This window comes from Peromyscus maniculatus, chromosome 1 (assembly GCF_049852395.1).
Source record: "Peromyscus maniculatus bairdii isolate BWxNUB_F1_BW_parent chromosome 1, HU_Pman_BW_mat_3.1, whole genome shotgun sequence".
Taxonomy (NCBI): domain Eukaryota; kingdom Metazoa; phylum Chordata; class Mammalia; order Rodentia; family Cricetidae; genus Peromyscus; species Peromyscus maniculatus.
Window position 1 is genome coordinate 124438032 of NC_134852.1, and position 14453 is coordinate 124452484.

The following is a 14453-nucleotide window of genomic DNA, read 5'->3' on the forward strand; positions in this document are numbered from 1 at the left end:
TGATTGTTATATTAATTATCCTTAGCAGTTTATTGTAGCTAGAGTTTTCCTGCCTTGCCCACAGTCAGGACAAATCTCTGTCACCCGCCAGTCCCACAGCCACTCAGACCCAACCAAGCAAACACAGAGACTTATATTGCTTACAAACTGTATGGCCGTGGCAGGCCTCCTGTTAACTGTTCCTATATCTTAAAGGAACGTATTTCTACAAATCTATACCTTGCCATGCGGCTCGTGGCTTACCAGCATCTTCACATGCTGCTTGTCCTGGCGGGTGGCTGGCAGAGTCTCCTTCTGCCTTCCTGCTCTTTTATCTCTCCTGTTAGTCCCGCCCATACCTCCTGCCTAGCCACGACCAATCAGGTTTTATTTATTGACCAATCAGAGCAACTTGACATACAGACCATCCCCCAGTACAGCCAAGTGCAGACCATCTCAGACACCTGCACTCAGGCCCATGGTCCTAATCATCCTCTATGCAAACCTGCCGGGTAACACCACAAGGAACCCAAGAAGGGCTCCCACAGGATATACATTAACATCCCACAGCACTTCCCCTTTTCTTTTTTTTTTTTAAAAAGGAAGGTTTTAACTTTTACACATCTCCAAAGCCAGCTTGGTATATTTGGGAATTTGGGCGTAGCTTCTCTTACTACTTCCTGCTGGAGGGGGGCGCTGTATCTTATGGGGACACAAAGAATATTTAAGGATCATGGAGTAGTCCGTGAGGCTGTATCGTCTGAGCCAGTTGCCTTGAAACAATTCTGGATGTTGGATCATCTGGGCCATGGTGTCATCGGAGACCTTTCAGGGGGTCTTGGCTGGTCAAACCTGATGTATCTTAATCTGGAACAAATCCATAGCCTCTGGCTTTCTGTAGAAACAAAAGCAGAGTCTCCTTTCCAAAGCAAAACATCCTTAGACATAAATTTCAAAATTGAAATACCTTTAAAATATACACATTGATTCAACTGAGCAGTCTTTACAATCAAATGTCTTTCTGCAGTTAAAAATCCCAAAGACAATATAATCCAGACTCTCTGTGTGATATCCATCTTTACATGGCTTATTTTTTATATTACTTTTACTTTCTCTTTAAAGACTTTTACTATTTTAAAACTTTCTATTTCTTTATATAACTGTCTATGTTCCTTTTCCTCTCTCTTCCAAGCCTATGTACATTTTTACACACATTGTAAAGCATTTAAAGTCTTGTTCCATCTGAATCTGTCTTATTGTGAATCCATTGCTTTAAACTGCAGCATTTGTAAGACTGAAACAGCGCTATGGCTGCTGGCTCCGCCCACCTCAGCTTCCCAACATGGTGGTGGTATGTTTACCGCCAGCTCTGGGAGCTATCATGAGTCTATGCTTTTATCCAAGCAGTGTGTAGCCCAGAAATCTTTTTTGTTTTGTAACTAGCAAAGGCTAAATCCACCACACAGCTTAATGTGCCACTTGCAGAGGCCTCATTTCCGCCTTACTGCAGGTTAAGCGCACACGCCAGGAACCTGCCAGTAACTCAAACCGGCAGCTGCCGCTCATTTGAGAGAGACAATTAGGAACTGTTTTTAGCTCCGTTTTAGAATCTTTTTTCTCAGGTTTTAGGTGGAAACTCTTGCCAACACGTTGGGCGCCATTTATAGATGTAACCAACCGTCTTATTAAATAAGAAACACAGAAACAATGCAAAAGAGAAAGCCGAGAGGTCAGAGCTCAGAGCTAAAATCTCACCCTTCCGCCTGCGGTGTCCCAGCTTCCCGAATGAGGGAGCTATTTCCTGTCTGTTCGTCTATTTAAAGTATTTTGTTCTGCCTTCTCATTGGTTGTAAACCCAAACATGTGACTGCCTCGTCACTGTCTGAATGTACTGCCCCCTAGGTCTTAAAGGCATATGTCTCCAATGCTGGCTATATCCCTGAACACACAGAGATCTATGGGATTAAAGGCGTGTGCCACCACCGCCACACTCTTGCTATGGCTCTAATAGCTCTGACCCCCGGGCAACTTTATTTATTAACATACAATCAAAATCACATTTCAGTACAATTAGATTACCACCACAGTTTATAATAGGAGCTTTCAAGGTCTAGAACTTTACAGTACAATTCTAAATGAGTTGCATAGGTACAATACCTTATACTATGTCGTAACAAAAATAACCTTAAATTTGTATCAATATACAAAAATCCATACCAATGTAAAAATTTGAGACTAGTAGTTGCTTTTTTAGCCTAAAAGTAGATTAAATAATTTATCCTTTTATCCCATCATCCTATATCCCCCATTTTTCTTTCATCTTATATCCCCCCTTTTCTCTTCAGAAAGAGATCCTTGAATCTAATCTCCTTTGTTTAGTTTCTTCCCTGACCATGACCAATAACAGCTTGCAATTAATCCCCCTAAACAATGACAAGCATCCATAAGCCACTAAATGACCAAAAACCACCCACTCCACCTCTCGGGAATGTGGACATCATGTTCTTAAAATTACTCCCTGTTGTCTGGGGGCGATAGCATCTTTAGGGGACCCTGAGAAAACTGGGATAATGGTCAAGTCCTGTGACAGCCAGTTTTATCATTTGTTATCCAGTCTGTGTGATGGGAAAGTGTAGGACTTATCTGAAGTCCTGGCTGGTGTAGTCTGTGAGGCAGGACCATCTTAGCTGACCTAAGTTAGGTTGGAGTTGTCCTGAGCAGTTTTTAGTCCAAAGGTGTATTCGTCAGTTTAGTGACATTGTCACAATCCAGGTGGATTCCTTGTTGAAGGGCCCCATTACCATCTTGGAGGTGTCAAAGGGCACTGCCAGGAGTGGTCACGGTTCACTGTAGAAAACTTAAGACATTTTAAACATCATATACAGCAGATCCCCAAAAGGTTAAAGGACCTCAATCTTTTAAATACATCTGGAGTATACAAACTTAGTTCCCCATTACCTGCTTCAGACTCAAAACCCAAAACATGTACAGATGAAGCTTATTTCTAAAATTAATTAGTACTGTTTGACTACTGATATCCTGACAGAAATATGTATTATACATGTATATGTATAATCTTATAGATTTTGAGATATTTGTACCTTAAGAAAAGTTTTAAAGAGTCAGACTAAAACCAAAGGATTATGAGATTAGTGGCAATAGAATAGTCCCTTAGTTTTGGTTTTCTTCTATTCCATACCTAGTGGCTCTTGTGACATGAGACAGATATTTTTCTCTTTCTCTAAACCCAAGCATGTTTGTTAAAGGAAAATCCAGAGACACACTCAAACTCCAGAGCCAGCTTTGATTTTCAATTGAATTGGGAATACAAAAAGACCATTTGCCTTTTACATTTGTACAGAGCAACAAAAACAAGCATTTGGGAAGATTTATGAGACTCTACTCTGTTGGAGGTGTGCTAAACCATTAGGCCACATTATTCTTTTTCTTGGGACATTTTCTCTTAATGACTCATCTTTCTTCAGATATTTCATTTTTCCAGTGGTCTTTAGATTCTTTAGTTGGATGTTTTTTTTTTCTCCTGGAAAGACAAAAACAAAACGTAATCCTAATTTTGGGGAGTTCCTTTTTTTGGGCAGATTATATCTTTGTTTAGGAAAAATGTTTGTTTTTTTTTTGGCAAGAGGAAAAGTATTATTGTTTAATAATAAAAATATTTTTTTCTGATCAAATGAAAGGTATTTCTTACTTTTATAAGTTAGTTTGGTTTGAATGACCAAGTTATTTGATGAAATATTGCCTCTCCTAATTCAGAAGTCTCTCCTGTTTGAATCTAATGTTTATCAATGTTATTCCTAGCTGACCTTCCCTTTTGGTAAGAGACCCAGCAAGAGAGCATCTCTCCGTCAGTCCCAAACCAAAAGGGACTGCAAATCTCTAAGCCTCTCCTTTCTCCTTCCTTTTTGTCTCCCTATCCATCTTACCAGGTCCTCTGTATTCTCTGTCATATTCTTGTCAACTGGTTGCTGGATCCACCCCTGATCCAAGGTTAATTTTATTAATACAGAATTGGAGTTCAGAATGCAATCAAATATTCCACAATATTGTGCATGCCTGAGATCTAGGTAACTAGATCAGATTAATTGAGCAGTGCCATTCCACGGAAGGAGAAAGAGTTCTGAATACCAGACATTTATTGTTTTCTTCTTTCTAACTGTGGATCCAATGTGACTAGCTGCTTCAATTTCTTGTCATTCTGACTTCCTTGCCATAATGGACTGTGTACTGCAAAACTAATAAAAAACAAACCCTTCTTTCTTAAATTGCTTTGACATATACTTTGTCACAGCAACAGGACAAGCAATTAATACTGGTCATAGTGCTTGAGGTTGTATCTTTTTCTTATTTCTAATGTTTCCAATTCCATTTCAGATATTCCATGGATATATTAAACATCAAGTATATGTAAGATGAATTTCTTTCTTTACTTTTTTTTTTCAAGACAAGGTTTCATTGTGTAACAGTCCTGTCTGCCATGGAACTCATTTTGTAGATAAGTCTGGCTTCAAACTCACAGAGATTCTCTTGCCTCTGCCTCCGAAGTGCTGGGATTAACAGCACATACCATCACTGCCCAGACAATGAATTTCTTAAAGTCATATCTTCCTTTAGATTCTAGCTCTCTATGCAAGCTTCTGGGAGAGATATATAGGAAATGGTCCTACCTACCTGTGGACCCAATGAGCTACAATAATAATCTGCCTGACAAGATGTGTCAACTGGCCCAATAGTGAAATGGACTATGTGGAAGTGACCAACCACATTCTGATTGGATTTGATGCCCACTCCACAGGAGAAAATTCTTGCATGGTACTACTACTGAGAATTTGATCGAAAGCTCATGCCTTGGTAAGTCATAGGCCCTAGAGGAGAGTTTGCTACTATTGTTTTGCTAAATGGACATAGTGTTAAGCTGCTCTCTGAATACTTATGTTTATCCCATAGATTAGTGCCAAATTCTGTTGCCAACATAAGATATAACTTGGAACCCTTGGACTATAGCTGTATTAGTTTCTGTGTGCCAACTTTGTGGAAACACTTTCTTAGGCAGTTGCTTTTGAGGAACAGGGAACACTTTTGCTTAAGTTTTTTTCCTTAAATGAATTTAGCTCTTTACAACATGGATCCTCCTTTGAGGGGCAGGATTCTGCTCTCAGGATACTTTCCCCATTGTACCAAGGCAGTGCAGAAAGTTTCTTTAAAATGGTGGTAAAATTTTCATCAGTTACAGATGTTTTTCTTTTTGGTGCCAGCCTGAGTACCATCCTGCCTTGAAATTTCCTTTGCCAAATACATCAGTCCATCACCTTCAAATGTAACTCCTTTTAACCTTTCAGGTCATATGTTTGGTATAGCCAGATTCTTGGCTTAAACACCTCATACATACCTTATCCTTGTTCCAGATAAAGCCCTTATTTTCTGTGTAAACTCATGAGCCAGGTATCTAATATCTGTGTGTCTCCCCACATGTCTGTCTTCCAAGTTCCACTGGAATGACCCATTAAACTTAGCTTCTAGCATCCAATAGCTTCTCCAGCCCTATATAAGTAATGCTTCTATAATCCTTCTATAAATAAATTCCAAGGCTTAAATGTCACATAGACAAGTTCATCATAGCAACAGTGCTGTTCCTCAATAATAGTGTCTGTCTTAGTTTCTTTAGTTGCTGTTAGAAAACACATTGACAAAGCAACTTAGGGGAGTGTGATGGTTTGTCCAAATTGTCAATTTGGCACAATCTAGGCACAATTCATCATGGGTCTTTCAGTTGTAGTTAATCCATTTGAGAAATCCTTGATAGGTATGTCCACAGGACAGTGTAACAAAATTATTTTTATTATGATTATTTTCTCAGGTGATTCTAAGTAATGTCAAATTGACAATTAAAACTAACCATCATGAAGCAGATGCAGAGATCCACAGCCAAGCATCAAGCCAAGCTCTAGGAGTCCAGTCAAAGAGAGAGAAGAGGGATTCTATGAGCAAGGAGCATCAAGACCATGATGGGGAAACCTACAGAGACAACCAAACCAAACTAGTAGACACTCATGAAACTTAGACCAACACCTGTGGAGCCTCCATGGGACTGGACTAGGCCCTCTGCATAAGTGAGACAGTTGTGTAGCTTGATCTGCTTAAAGGGTCTCCTGGTAGTAGGATCAGGATCCATCTCTGGTGCATGAGCTGGCTTTTTAGAGCCCACTACCTATGGTGGGACACCTCGCACAGTCTTGAGGCAGGGGGAGGGGCTTGGACCTGCCTCTACTGAATGTACCAGGCTCTGCTGACTCCCCATGGGAGGCCTTTTTGTAGAAGGGAATAGGGGTGGGTTGGGGAGGGGGGTAGGCTGGAGGGGCGGGAGGAGGGAAGAGGATCTGTGATTAATATGTAAAATGAATAAAAAATTTCTTAATAAAAAAGGGAAAAATACATTGTATGAAAAATTTATTTTTAATGAATTACCAAAAAAAAAAAAAAAAAACCAACAACAACAACAACAAAAAATCCTGACCATTACAGTGGACATAATGTCAAACTTCCTTTTCAATACTATGTCCATAGATTAGTGTTGCTCTTAGTTCTCTATCACGAAAGATTCTTTTTGCAGATCCAGATGAAGAAGAATGATGTTTTCTGCATATGACATCGATGAACTCATAGTAGTTGTGGTTACTTGTCCAAGACTTTCACAAGATTGGACCTGTCATGATTTCACAAGGCCCCGACACTCACTGAGAGTCTATGATTGGTTACTGGTTGTCTGGGGGAGGGGATACCATTTTCTTCAGTGGTGTAGCCACTGGTAAGTTTCCCATGTTCCATTTATAACTCCTGACTCATGTTCATGCAAGCAACCTAAGTTAAACAGAGTGGGCCAAGAAACCAATCAACCAACCAAACAGAAACCAGACATTAAGGAAGGGGACTTGTTAGGAAGAAGAAAGGTATCAGTGGGAGAGAGTGGAATGTGGTAGGGGCAGGTAAAAATGGCCCAAATTCAGTATATACATGTTTGAAACTGTCAATGTATATACATACATACATACATACATACATACATACATTATACATCTCTCAGATTATTAGAAAAGACAGTAGTAATAAAGAAAAAACATTAGAAAGTTCTGAGGATGATTTTTCAGGAAGCCAATATCATATTCTAAATTTCTTTTCTTTTCTTTCTTTTTTTTTGGGGGGTTTCAAGACAGGGTTTCTCTGTGTAGTTTTAGTGCCTGTCCTGGATCTCACTCTGTAGACCAGGCTGGCCTCGAACTCACAGAGATCCACCTGGCTCTGCCTCTCGAGTGCTGGGATTAAAGGCATGTGCCACCACCGCCTGGGCCGTATTCTAACTTTCTTAAGGTTAAATTTTAGTTCTTATAAAGGAATCAAATCACATGATTTATTCTTGTAAACAGGGCTATGGAAAAGAAATATCTCTTTTCATCTGAATTCTTTTTAGAAATTTTTAAATTTAAAGTTCTTTTTCTCAGAATTTCATACATGAGAACTGAATCATTTCTCCCCTCCTTCTCCCCACTCCAACTCCTCCCATGTCCCTTTCATTTCCTCACAAGTTCATGACCTCCTCTTTTATAATTATTGTTTTACACATACACATACACCTGCATTCCCTAATGGGCCTATTTAGCTTTCATGTAGGTGCATTTAGGGCTGACTACTCATAGCTGAGAGTCATAGGCCATCAATGCCTACTGAGACAGGGAGAATCAGGCTTCTCCTAGATCAGCCCCCTTCCCTGACAGGTTATCTACTTCCAGTAGTCAGCCATAGAAGAGTTTTTGATATTAGTTTCCTAATAATAATTTTAGGGATCTATGTTTTCTATTTCTATATATTTTTTGAATAGCTTATTTTTTTTATTAGATAGTTGGCCAGAGTAAGAATAATTCACCTGAAGCTGAATATTTTCTACTTTGAGCATGCTGCATAATTCCCATCTCTGTTCCACTTGAATAATTGCAAGTATTAATTTTGGTTTTTATGTTTTCCACTCAATTTTATAAACTAAAATGTCCAACTTATTGCACAAACTAACAATGTAATTGGTGACTGATAAAAACTTCACGAAAACTTTGTTAAGAAATATTTAAGAACTCCAGCTCAGATGCAGGGAAGGGAGCATGTGGGCAGCATATAGATTCTTATCTCAAAAAGACATTTGGATTAAAAAATTACCTGATAAACTTCTAAAGGCTAAAATTAAGAATGTAGGTTTAATGTCTGGTGGCAACTGGCTTAGTAATGGGCCTACAGTATTATATCTGGTAGTGCTGAACGTATGGGTTTCCCTATGAAGGAGCTGCCTCTGTAAAAGATTTGTGTCATCAGTCCTGAGTCTGTGTTGAAGAGAGACTCTAAGGGGCTCAGTGCAGAAGCAGGAAGATATTTGGGAAGATGTAAGAATCTAGAAACCTGGACAAAGGCCATAACTGTAGGGTAACAAATGGTTGAATTTTTATATAGTTTGATGACAGTCGTTTCTAATTTTCTGGAGTCAAGAAATTGTGGGATATATCCTGTACAAAATTCAACTGAAAATGGGTCAAAGACCTTATAAATGGAACCAGAATAGGTGTTCATCAACAATTAATGGATAAAAAATAGGAGGTACATATACACAATAAGATTTTATTCTGTTGTAAAGGGACATGAAATCACATTTGCAGGTAAATGGAGCTAGATATCATTATGTTAATTGAAATAAGCCACACTTCGAAAAACAATTATCACATACTTTTGTTTATATATGGAATATAGATTTAAATTTATACACATCTCTGTGTATGTATACATGCATGCAAGTCTCCTCTCTCTGAATGTGTATGTGTAGGACATGAATGTAGAGAAGGGACTATGTATGAGAAGGGAGGGGGAGGGGGAGAAGGTGAGTGTAATAGAATACATGTGACGTGAATTCAGGAGGGACAATTGTGGGAAGGAATGAGATCATCATGGGGATCAGGGAGATAGGAGTGACTGTGGAGTGGTGAATGAGAGAAAAGTATGGTGATCTATATGTACGAATATATTATAACAAAAACCATTACTTTGGAAATAATAGATTCTTACAAGTTGTCTTCTGACTTCCACGAGTGCACTATTTTCACATGCACATTCCCATCCCTAATAAATAAAAAAAAAAAAAGAAAAAAATTACAAAAAAGAAACCAACCTCTTACTTCCAATCATGGATCAAGAGGACCTCTGTATATCACCTCCTTTCTTTGAGGGTTTCAATTGTAGTACTTCTGGCTTCTAAAAGTTTTAATATCTCCATGTGGGAGCATTCCTCATCAACAGATTTTACTAAAAGTGCTTTCCTTTCTATCTTACATATTTAAGAACCTCTTAATTGCTACTGTCCCTATGAGGCCCATGTTCCTGCTACCTATGCTAAAAAGAGGGCTTGTGTCTAGTGTAAAGCCCTCTGTGATGTCTTACGAACAGGTCCCAGTCCATGCGACAGCAGCTGTTGCATTTACTGCTTCTTTGGCCTAAGACACTTGTTTGCTATGGATGACTTCCTCTTGTTTCCTAGAGTTGCATTCAATCCTAGAACTTAATTTAGCAGAAGTCTTAATTAAGTCTAATTTGGAAGCCTGTGCTTCTATTGGTCTGGGGAGTTTCTGTGTCTGCCATGTACCTACTCAAAGCCTTGTCTTTTTCTTTCCTTTGACTATCACGATCTTTAATAGCATTTCTCTGGGTTATATTTTTGGGCTATATAAAAATTCAACCATTTGCAAACCCACAACTATGGCCTTTGTCCAGGTTTCTAGATTCTTGCATCTTCCCAAATGATCTTCCTGCTTCTGCACTGAGCCCCTTTAGAGTCTCTTCTTAACATAGACATGCAGTGCATTTTTCTCCTGTGTCCTACAATTGTTCATCAAAAAGGCTCATCTGAGTTTATAACAATTCAGCATGTAATTCAGCATGGTCTCATTGTTTCTGTACCTGCGATAAGAAAATGCTGTGTTGGATTTTACTGTTCTTTTGCTTTCTTACCCAGATATTCCCCCCTTTCTTGCCCAGACATACATTTTTGTTGTATTTCCTCTAGGTTTTGTATTTTGAGGTATGATGGTTCACTGTCATTGTCAACCTGACTAAATTAAGAAACTCGCAGTAAGTTCCAGGACAGCCAAGGCTAAATTGTGAGACACTGTCTGGGGGCGGGGGGACTTATCGGGTATTTATAAGACACTTTGAATGTATATGAAGGACTTCCAGAGAGGATTAACTGAGGGTAAGGAGACCTACCCTGAATGTAACTGCACTGTCCATCAGTCTGGGATTTTGCTGAGGAAAAAGTGAAAGAGGAAAAAGCTAGCTAACTGACAGGATTCTCCTTTCTCAGCCTTCTGGTACACTAAAATGTGAACAAGCAACTTCATTTTCCTGCTGCCAGAGCCAAAAGCTGCTCCCACAGCCTTCCCTGCTACAATGGGCTGCTATAACCCTTCACACCATGAGTCAAAATACAACCTCGCTCCCCTAAGTTGATTCCTTTAAGGTATCTGGTCCTGGCAGGGAGAAAGGAATCTACTACATGGAGTCTCTTGTCCAGACACTGTGTTTCTTTTTTGTTGTGGTAAATATTTTGCAAAAGGAAAAATGATTGATTGTGCCAGTTTTGGAGAGTCACATTCTAGAAGGTGCACACATGGTGACCAGGAAGCACAGTGTATATGCCTATGCTAGCAAGCTTCTTCCTTTTCCTTTTATTGTTTCTGGGCCCTAGGGAACAAATGCTGCTACCCATACTTGGTGTTAACTCTTAGTTAATCCTATCTGGAAGCCCTTACCAACATATCCAGAGGTGTGCTCTGTTAAACCAGATATTTCTCTACCCAACCAAGTTGACAATTGAGATTAATCCCCACATATATGAACTATATGAATTTTGTGTTTACTAAAAGTAAAAAAAACATTCTCACCTTCACCTTTTTTTCAGGAGATAGTTTCCCTGTAGATCCAAAGCCTACCTTGAGCTTGACTTACTTATCTTTGCCTAGCCATGCCAGGCATGGCCTTTGCCACTATGCTGCTGGTCTTGCTGAGAGAAGATCAGGACACATGTGTTTTGGAGGTTTGAACGTCTAAGTGAATGGTGTAGATAAAGGAACATCAATGATGTTTGCTCTTGTCATAGACTGTATTCCTTACTCGAAACTCAGTGGTGTCTTCTTTACACTGCCAGTGCCTTAGTAAACTATGCATAGGTGGTTACTATAATGTATGTCATTCCACACTGAAGGAAACAACAGGATCGAGGAACAAGTGCTCCACTATAAAATCAGGCAAAATAGTTATCACCACACCGATAATAAAGTTCATAGTAAATGGTGACTAATCTATAGTAGTACTGAGAAACTGAGAAGAAATTTACTTCCCAGATTGTTTACAGGTAGAGCTAACACAGAAGGGTATAAATGGTAGTCACCCAGCTGGCATATTCTGCAACACTGCTTTTTAGTTTCTCTCTTAGATTTGTAAAATATGTATTTAGTCACTTTTTATGTGTATATGTATGCACCTGTGTGAATTCATGTGAACCATATATGTGAAGGTGCTTGTGATGGAGGCCATAGGGTGTTGGGTCCCCTGGAGAAGTTACAGGTGGTTGTAAGTCATCTGTTGTAGGTGTTTGGGAACTGAACCTGGGTTCTCTGGAAGAGCAGCAGTTGTCTTTAACCACTGGACAATCTCTCAGCCTCCTTCTCATGTACTTAAAAAATAGACTCTATGCCTTAATTTGTCTTTTTTGTGAACATCTAGGATACAAAAAGAATGTGATTAAGTCTAATGTGAATTCTTTTCCCCCTGTTAACCATAAATTGTATTAATCTTAATTTTTGACCTTAGCATACATTTCTCATTGGCTCATTCCTTTGTTCTTTTTGTCCTTTCCTCTTTCTTTCCCTCTGTCATATCCTCTTTCTAACTTGCGCCCTATCTTAGAAGTCTTCAACATGAATGCTTTGAGTGGAAGGGAACTTTCAGATTCCCTACCCTTCCACCTATTGTATTTGTTGTGTTAAATTTGGAATTTGAGTAAATACTGAATGTGACAGGCTGACCACATCAGGAGGAAAAAAATTGCCATTTCTTTTGATTTCTCTAGAATTCTAAGTGCATCCCTAGAGCTCATAGGAAGGGTGTGGTTTTGACTCAAACTTTGGCCTATTGGCCAACCTCAGGGAGTCTGGGTTGAGTTACAGGGAATGTAACAAAACCTGACAGTAGACAAGTCTGATGTGGTTTGAAGTTTCATTATGAAACTTCTGTGTACTTCTGCTTTTCACCCAGTTGTGTCATAGGAAAGCAACCCAAATATTTGGTTCAGTTTTTGCTGACCATCTGTTTAGAATAACTCAAATGCACAGTATTTAAATATTCTACATTGTCACTAGCAGTTTAATTTAAGATGTTGAAACTAAATCATTTACTTATTCATAAACCAGTTTAAAACTTTTAAAATGTTTCTTCAGTTGTGATTACATATATACATATACATACACTATATACATATTTGCAGCTGTCTCTTGGTATCCATGGGATTAGATTCCAGGACCTTCCTTGTGTACCAAAATCTGCAGTTATTTAGATGCCATGGTAATATTTTCATATAAATTATATCTATCATCCTATATACTTTCGAATCATGATGCTAGATTACTTATATTTAATACAAGGAAAGTGCTATATAAAGAAAACATGTATGTGCTCAATACAGGTGAAATCTTTTTCAATAATTTTGATATGTAGTTGGTTAAATGTAGGCATGAAGAGTCCACAGATATGTAATGTCAACTGTTAATGTACAATATCATATATTTATATAGAGTATTTATATTAAAACACAAAATATTGGAAGTTTTAATTAATTTACTATATAAAAGTTTATAGTTATTATAGAGCAAATGGATACTATAATAATTAGAAATTAGAAAATAGGTATGGCATAATTTCTTCATTATATTGGCAATATTGTATTAGGTGTTGAGAAGAACTTACAGATGACAGTACATAGACTGATCCTTTAAGAGGGAGACACACAAATAAAACACATATTTTAAATAGCCAAGTAAAGTCTAAAATTTCCCAGGCATTTTTGACACTCCAGCATCAACCTGTTTCTTTTAGTCTTTTATATGTAAGCTCAGTTCACCCAGAGATCATTGCTTTGAGTGCAGGGAACTTACCAAGATTAAACTTGAAACATTCAAAGAAGGAATTAGGGGGAAAAATCTTTCCATTTGTTAGATGGGTTGAGAGGGTAGGTGGATAAATATTTAAAAAATGCAAAAGTGCTGTCTGTGGAAGGCAAAGAAACTATCAAACTGGAGGTGGGGAAGAGTCATGGTTATGCATGTACCTATAGTTTTTAGGGCTAAAGCTGAGACTCTGGAAGCCCAGTAGCATAGGTCTAGCATCCCAATTAAAGAGAAGAGTAATGGTAGAAAGCAGTGGCTCCAAATCTGTTTTGGGGATATTGTTATGAAAGTTAGTTCTGATAGAGGGCAAGGTATGGTCTGGTTGAACCCTGACTTGATTCTTGTGCTACAAGGGGGTCTGATGAAGTCCTCATGTCTGTCATCCCTTGAAGAGATCAATCTGGCTCCTACAAAATGATCATTTCTGCTCCAAAGTACAGCCTTACCATAATGGATTATTGTCCTTACCTGGGCAGGGTCTGTCCTGTGAAGATTTGTTCTTCCTGGAATCCCAGGTGACTTCAAGTTTAGGACAATTATTAACCTTTGTGCTGTTGTGGAATATTTGTTTAACTATGTAAAGATGTGTTGTATTTGTTTAATTATGTAAAGATGTGTTGTTATTTTACCTTGCCTGCCTAAGGCATCTGATTGGTCTAATAAAAAGCTGAATGGCCAATAGCAAGGGAGGAGGTATATGTGGGACTTCTGGGCAGGGACAGTAAGTAGGAGGATGAATTTAGGCTTGAGAAAGAGAGAAAAAGAGATGCAAGGGCCAGCTAGACAGACATAGGGGAAATGGGAAAGTAGATCTTATAGAATGAAAGAAAGTTAAAAAGCCCTAAGGCAAAATATAGATGATTAGAATAGGATTAAATTAAAAAAGCTAGTGGAACAAGCCTAAGCTAAGGCTGAGCACTCATAATTAATAAGTCTTTGTGTCTTTATTTAGGAGCTGGTTGGTGACCTAAAAGAAAATGCCAACTACACTGTACCTTCAGCCAAAGGAGACACAAAATAAAGACATGGATGTCAGACTTTGATTCTTCTTTTAGTTATCTGTGGTTCAAGTGAGGAGTTAATACTTTTTAGCAAAAGCAGCTTCTAAGTTCCTATTTCATGCAGTGCATTCCACATTTCACAAGATGCACAGCCACACAAAACATAGTATTTTAGAATATTATTTTGAATAAAAATTTGAAAGGAGAA

The 14453-nt window shown here is 38.5% G+C and overlaps 1 protein-coding gene across 2 annotated transcripts in view; it reads right to left on the reverse strand.

Annotated features, from left to right (window-relative positions):
* Positions 1-1689: 1689 nt before the first annotated feature.
* LOC143268403 (uncharacterized) overlaps positions 1690-14453 on the reverse strand; it is a 41836-nt gene continuing 29072 nt past the window's right edge. Inside the window, exons 2-3 of one of the 2 annotated variants that reach the window (XM_076550596.1) lie at positions 9094-9147; positions 1690-3520 (exon numbers count right to left, since the gene is read on the reverse strand). In XM_076550596.1, the coding sequence (XP_076406711.1) occupies positions 3451-3520; positions 9094-9147 (124 nt within the window). In that variant the 3' untranslated portion in view covers positions 1690-3450. The remainder of the gene's footprint in view (positions 3521-9093; positions 9148-14453) is intronic. The other variant, XM_076550603.1, reaches the window with a different exon arrangement.